General features: G+C 24.4%; 1 protein-coding gene across 1 annotated transcript in view; it reads left to right on the top strand.

Annotated features, from left to right (window-relative positions):
• LOC100208898 (ral GTPase-activating protein subunit beta) overlaps window positions 1-7,954 on the top strand; it is a 74,854-nt gene that overhangs the window by 63,123 nt on the left and 3,777 nt on the right. The window contains exons 16-20 of the mRNA XM_065805084.1: window positions 68-192; window positions 3,026-3,116; window positions 3,641-3,714; window positions 7,609-7,681; window position 7,954. The exon at window position 7,954 is cut by the window's right edge and continues 173 nt beyond it. Of these exons, the coding sequence (XP_065661156.1) occupies window positions 68-192; window positions 3,026-3,116; window positions 3,641-3,714; window positions 7,609-7,681; window position 7,954 (364 nt within the window). The remainder of the gene's footprint in view (window positions 1-67; window positions 193-3,025; window positions 3,117-3,640; window positions 3,715-7,608; window positions 7,682-7,953) is intronic.

Consider the following 7,954-nt stretch of genomic DNA (forward strand, 5'->3'; position numbering starts at 1 on the left):
TGTTTTAATGAATTCACTAAAAAATTTATTGATATATATTTTTTGAACTTTATATTAAAATTTTTAGTACATAGCTGAAATGTATACTACTGAGCCTTCCACTCCATATGGCCTACATAAAATACCAGAAGCACCACCAGTATCACAGCGGTGTTATCCTCCTGGAATGGATTCTGTAGAAATTACAAAATCGTATGTTTTTAAGAGCATTATTTGTAATATAAACCATCTAATTTTTTATATTTGTGTTTAACTAGACCTATAGTTACTTTTTTTTTATACTCATTAATGCATGTAGATGATTCCTTTCTCGTTTCATTTATATACTTATAAATATCTACTTAACTTGATAAATGCCCACATAGGTATCAATTGATTTATTACTGCAATAACATGTGATACAGTAATAAATCAATACTGCATATAGAGCCAATTCTTTTAAGTTTATGTAGTAGTTGTTTATGTAGTAGTTTATGTAGTAGTTGTTATTTTAGATATAAGGTTTAGTTTTAGTATTCACCTTGTAGTAGTTAATAGTTTTTGGCTATATCTAAAAACTGTTTATATGAGTTTCCATTATTTTTTATCACTTATGAATGCAGTGTTAAAAGTTCATTTTCATTTGTATCTATGGCAAATTCATTTTCATTTTTATTTATGTTAGTAAATTATATTTTTTATGGGAGGATACAATCCACATCTTGAAAAAATTCTGCTCTAATTGGTTTAAATGGTTTTTTCACTTTGCTAATTATGTCAAAAGCTTATTTAGAGTTTATCTAATTTTATACTCTCCAACAAGTATACTTAATACTTAATATTGTGCCAATAACTTATATAAAATACAAAAGAAGAAGAGAATGAAGAATAATGAATGAAAAGATTGCTGCCCCATCCCAGTCAATGTAGCATCCCATCCCAGTTGATGTACACTACCGACAAAAAGTTTGAGGCAAGCTAGGAATTCTTAGAAATAAGCGAATAAACAAACATTTTCAAGTCTAATTTATACTCTAATTAATATGTTTACAAAAACTAAATATTATTACACATTTTTGATCTATAATTTCCAATTTTAACTTGTGTTTTCTAGTTGTATTCGTACCAGTTTTGATTTGTCAAAATAATCAGTTATTCAGTAAATAGCCCACTGTTAAAAAATAGTGTTATCAATACCTTTACTAGAGTGAATAAACTTTGTGTGTGGTATACTTTTTTGTAGTAAAAAGAAAAATAACGAGTACAGAATTATGGTATTTATAATTTGGCAAAAATTGCCTTAAAATTGTACAAAAAGTGAAAAAATGAGTAAACGAAAGGAATTAAATATTGCTGAAAGTGAAAGAATTCAAGTTTATCATGAAGAAGGTTATTCACAAGTCGAAATTTAAAAAAAAATGAAAATTTCAAATGTTGTGTCCAAAGTGCATTACAACAATACAAGAAACTGGTAAGAATGCGACTAGAAAATGTACTGGAAGGCCTAAAAAAACTAATGAATCACAAGATAGAGAAATAAAAAAAATTTGCTTATCAAATAGAAGGTACTCCGCCGAAAAAATCAGGTCTGTGTACAATCAATTTAATGATCTTAAAATTAGCACTTCCACTGTGAAGAATCGATTGAAGAAATTTGGTTTGCATGGGGATGTAGCTGCTCGTTAACCGTTATTAAAACCAATTAATAAGACAAAAAGGCTAAATTGGGCTAAATTGGTTCAAAACTTCGTGTTTTCGTGCAAAGATTTGCAGGGGAAAGGTGTTCGGAAGAATTTTAATACCCACTGTGAAACATGGGGTTAGATCTGTGGTCGTTTAGGGATGTTTTGGTGGGGGGAATATTGGAAGCCTACACAAAATTGAAGGAATTATGACAAAAGAGGTGTACAAAGACATTTTAGAACATCAAATGCTGCTTTCTGGTGAGAGGTTTTTTTCCGATCAGTATGTTTTTATGCACGATAATGACCCCAAACATACCAGCAAAATCTGCAAAACTTATTTAGCAGATCTTCAAAGCCAGAAAATATTAAAAATAATGGAATGGCCACCACAATTACCAGATCTTAATCCGATCGAGTTGTTGTGGGAAGAACTTGATAGGAATGTGCGAGAAGAACAGCCATCTTCTGTGAAAGACCTTTGGCACATATTGCTAGTAAAATGGGACACAATACAACCGGATAAACTGTCTAAATTGATTGATCGTATGCCGAGGATCTGTACAGCTGTAATGCAGAATAAAGATGGTTATTTTGACGAATCAAAAGTTTAATTAAAATGCTAGTTAAAGTTAGAAATTTTTGATCAAAAATGTATAATAATATTTAGTTTTTGCAAACATATTAATTAAATTATAAATTAGACTTCAAAAAGTTTGTTTATTCACTTATTTCTAAAAATTCGTAGCCTGTCTCAAACTTTTTGTCGGTAGTGTACGTACTGAAGCCCTCGGCAGCAAACTATTTCAGTATGACATCACACTGCTCACCTAAATCAGCAGTATTTATTTATATATACATTTATATTTATATATGCATATATATGTATTTATATATTTATATATGTAAGTATGTATTTATATGTATATCAAAATATATATCAAGATTAAAAAATGATATATATATATATATATATATATATTATATATTATATATTATATATGTAAGTTTATTTTATATATATTGTTATTTTTTTTGCACATATTTTTACATTAGGAGCGCAAAAATGATATTAGGAAATTAGTGTCTTTAGCTATAAATTAAGTTTAGTAAATATATATATATATATATATATATATATATATATATATATATATATATATATATATATATATATATATATATATGTATATATATATATATATATATATATATATATACACACACACACATATATACATACACACATACACACACACACACACACACACACACACACACACACACACACACACACACACACACATATATAATTTATATATATAATTCATATATATATTTAATCTTGATTTTTATTTTAATAGAAACTTTAGCATACCAGAAATAAAAGATCTTTTAAAAAATGAAAAGCAAATGGCAGAAAATGAACATTTGCAAAGTATATTGTCTTTACAGGTAAATATTTTGATTATTATAAAATTATATAAGAAGTGTAATAGATGTTACAAGAAGCTCATTTAAATAATTTGGTTAATTAAAGCAATTTGAATTAAATTGCAGGTTATTTGTTAATTTATTTTAAGATTTTTATCATCATTTTTATTATTCTATTTTAAGCTGACTTTTAAAAACTAGGAACAAAACTGCTGTAAACATTAGATATAATACTTCAGGCAATCAATTAGTAGATTTTGAAATTAATAACAGTTTTAAAGTTAATAACAGTAAAAATAACAATAAGAATATTTATTATATATTTAATATAACAATAGTAATAGAAATAATAGAAATAATAATAATGATAATATAAGTATAATAATTATCATAATAATAGTAACGATAAAATAATAGTAGTTATTATTTTTATTATTATTATTGTTATTATTACTATTATAGCTATTATGATAATAAAAATAATAATATGTATAACAAATTAACTTTAACATGTAAAATTAAAGTTAATAGATTTTTACTTTTAGATTGACCAAGAAAATAAAGCAAAAAGTAAACTTTTAGATGACATCAACGGGAGTATTCCTCAAAAGCAACCTTAGTATGTTGTAAGACCTAATAAATATATATTTCTAATATGTATAAATTATTTATTTGTAAATAAATTAGGTGTAGGAAAGAAACCAATTGAATATTAAATTCAATTTTAAAATTATAGACAATCGAAAAGAGATGTATTGCGTTAGATATAAGAAAATTTGTAATATTTTCATAGTAATGATATTAAAAGTTTTCACAATTTCCTACGATCCACAGTTTCCTAGGGTTTACAATTTACTACGTTTCTTTTTTACATTTACAAATAAAAAAGTTTTAAATTGTTTTTAAATTTCAAAATACTATGTAATAGTTATGATTGTCATTCAAAGAAATTTGAAGATGAACAAAATTGTAATTTTAAAGGAATTAAAAATAGTGGTGCAATTGCTTTTTTAAAGACAATTTATTGTTTTTAAAAAAGTATTAAAAATAGTATGCTTTAAGTTTTGGCAAATCAATGATTCTTGTATATAAAGTCTGCAAAAAATGTTTTATAATAAATGCTGCAAATTTAAATATTTAAGGTTTATTAAATATTTTATTAGATATAAAATATTTGTTAAAAATAAATAATTTAAAAAAAAAGTTGTTAAAAGTTTAATCATATGAAAACTGCTAATAACACAAAAGTTTTCATCAATTCTTACGTTTTATATGCAACTCTAAAGTATTAGAAAACTACTAAAAAAAAGTACTCATCAATTTTTATTTATAACTGAGTAACAATTTTATAAACTAAGTTAACTAAGTAATAATTTTAATACATTAATACATTTAATACATATAAGAAGATAAAATATTTATAAGAAATTAATTTATTCCTGTGAGCATCTGATAAAACTTTGAACTTTTTACTATGAAACTATCAGAAAATACGTATCTTTTTGCATGTTTCCTCGATTTTCATTAAGGGTTTGGGTTAATCTTAAAACGGTTAACCAGTTTTGTACCTTTAAAAATGTCCTTTATTCCACCATCAAATTTACATTTGATTGATATATTTTTTTAAATATTGAATAACATGACTAATGGTGTAGGGATATATTTGCAACTCTTTTGCTGTTGAATTGTAACTCTTATTGGGATTTTCCAAATATTTGTGCGTAATTTTTTCTGTTTATTTATTTATTTATTATTATTATCTTTTAAACTAATTTTAAGTTGAATGTGAAAACTAAATAAAAAATATATTAATGAAAAAAACTTAAAATCACTGAAAAAAAAAGATATATTTATTTTTCACATTTAATTTTTGTACTTGTTTTTTTGTTTGTTTCATGTTTTCTTTTTTTTTGTTTATTTTGTGTATACATTTTTTTTTTTTATATTTGTGTATATGGTTTTTTTTGTTTATTTTGTGTACACATTTTTTTTTTGTTTATATTTGTGTACATGGTTTTTTTTTGTTTATTTTGTGTACACATTTTTGTTTTTTCATGTAATTGTTTTTTTTTAAGCTTTAAACTAGCATATATTTGTGATTTTTTGCAAAATTGTAAATATAAAATATTTGATTTTTATTTTTAAAATATTTTCAAAATAATTTTGGCATAATTGTTTATGTTTAAAATGTGTACAAAATTGTTTATGTTTTTTAGTTAAATAACTTTTTTTATGTTTTGTAATTAAAAAGTTAAAAATAACTGAAAAGAAAAAAGAAAAATCACTCACAAAATCAATAATCCTCAAGTTCTATTTTAATTATATTTTTTGTATTTAAGTTGAAATTTTTGTGCATTGTTTATATTGCCTGTGTTTTTGTGTATTGTTTATGTTATCATGTGCATCATTTATGTTGTCATGTATTTGATATTTTTTAATTTTAATTTTTTTTTTTTATTTGCTTAATGTTGGTAGGACATTTTTTAAGTTGTATATATTTTATATAAAACTGTATATTTATATGTGAATGAAGACATTTGTATGTGAGTGTATGTAGGCGAGTATGTGTATTTCCGTATGCATATGCATGTGTGTATGTGTGTGTGTGTTTATATCTATTTTGTTTTTGCTTTTGTTTTGATTTTTGTCATATTTTTTGTCAGTTTTGATTTTTTAATAGTATTACTTCTCTTAATGTTAAATTTTTTTTTTCTTATTTTCAATCTTTTTTTTTTTGTTATTTCTATTATAATTATTGTTATCATTGATATTATTGTTTTTAATTTTTTATATTATTATTCCTATTTTCTTGTTTTATATTTAAATAGTTGCTTTATATCATTGTTAGTTGTTACATTTTATCAGCTTTTAACTGTAATTTAGTCTAACTTTGTATATATAGATATTGTGTTTATAAAAGCAAGTAACTTATTATCATTTTATTAACATTATTTTATTATCATTGTTATTGTTTTTTTTATTAGTAATTTTTTTTATTATTAATGGGTTATAACTAAAATTATTCCATTAGAAAGACAATACTTTATTCTATTGAAAATTTTCTTGAGATTATCAGCTTTCCAATTATTCTCATACACTTTTGAAACACATTGAAAATACTCCAAAAATCCTCAATCGAGCAACATTCAGGCACATTTGCAGGTTTATCTTTTGTTTTGTACAGATTTTGCGTAATGAGACGATGCCAGATCAGGCCAAAATATGTATTCGCCATCAGAATAATGCTTTTTGATAAATGGAATTAGTTTGTTCTTGATACAATCATTTTTGTAGACTTCTTGGTTGATTGCAAAGCCAATTTCTCTGAATATTGACGAAGATATTCCTTTATTGGAAAAGCAAATCAAAATGAGTAATTTCTTTTCATATTTTGCAGTAAGGTTGAATTTGACACTTGTTGGTGTTTGAGAATGTTTGAGAATTTGAGAAACTTGAATAATAACTATAATCTCCATTAATTAAAGAATGGTTAAATGTGAAGAACAACTTGTCATCAAGGACTAATAATTTATTGGCAGAAATTCGATACAGCTGACTGCACTTTGTTTAATCTGTCTCTATTTGATCACAAGTTCTTAATGGAATCTTCTTCTTCTTTTGCCTGATTAAGGCCTTTGTTTTAAATGTTTTGCTGATATATGTGCACTCAAATTTCTGAGCTGCTTGTGTTTGCGATATGTCATATTTGTGGTCAAACATTGTTTTAAGTCTTTCAATGTTTCTTTTTGTCATTATTTTAGCAATCCTACCACTTCCAGGGACACTCTGGTGTCCTGAATTATTCTTAAGTGCATCGAATAATAATATAGATGGTGTTAATAGGAATTTTTTCAGCAAGAAAGTGATCAACTGTAAACTTATTTATTATTGTCAACTCCCTATATTTCGATTTTTCAAATACAAGCTGTACAAATGTTCTCAACGGGCTTCTTGTTTTTATTTTATTTTTCCCTGTATCAATAAATTATTTTAATTTGAATAAAGCAAGTTTTGTAGAGAATAGAAAATGCTACAAATTAGTTAAGATTGCAACCATAATTAATATAAAGTATTTTACATAACTTTATCTTCAAAATCATTACCATTTTTTACTTATAAGCTGTTATTATTATTACTATTATTGAGGTTCTTATGTTTTCTTAATATCATTATTTTTATTGCTATTAATACCATTATTATTATTATTATTATTGTTGTTGTTATTAATATCATTATTATTGTTAACATTATGAGTTGTTATTATTTATTATTAACATCATTATTACTAGCTGTTTACGCATCATTACTAGTTACGCTATTTGTAAACATCCTTGAATTGTAAGATTACATAATTCAGATTTGGTTATTATTGATTATATCAATATTGATTGATTGACTTAGTACTGTGTAAAATATTTTTTGCGAAATTGTATATGTTTTATACTGTGTAAAGAATTTTCTGCAAAATTGTATTTGTTTTGTACTGTGTAAAATATTTTGCATATTTTAATAGTTCTGTTAAAGATATTAACATTGGGCGATTGATTTTATCTCACCTTGGTTTCCTCAGTTTAGAAAATCTGCAAGTAAGCATAACTTTTATATAAGTATATATATGATTTCAACCCTCGGGATAAGGGTCCACATTTAGCAATGTTGACCTAATTTCTGAACTTAAAGTGTTTGAGGTCGGCAAAAAATTGCCAACCTCGTTTCTATGTTTTATGGTAATCCCTTTGTGTAAAATTTTTTTTGCCAACCTCAGTTTTTCTAATTCCGTGGGTTTTGGCTTTTTAATTGTTTTTTATAACAATTATAAAGCCTCAGTAGTTAAGTAATGTTAATTAGTCTTATATAGA

Source organism: Hydra vulgaris, chromosome 09, assembly GCF_038396675.1.
Source record: "Hydra vulgaris chromosome 09, alternate assembly HydraT2T_AEP".
In the NCBI taxonomy this organism is placed as follows: Eukaryota; Metazoa; Cnidaria; class Hydrozoa; order Anthoathecata; family Hydridae; genus Hydra; species Hydra vulgaris.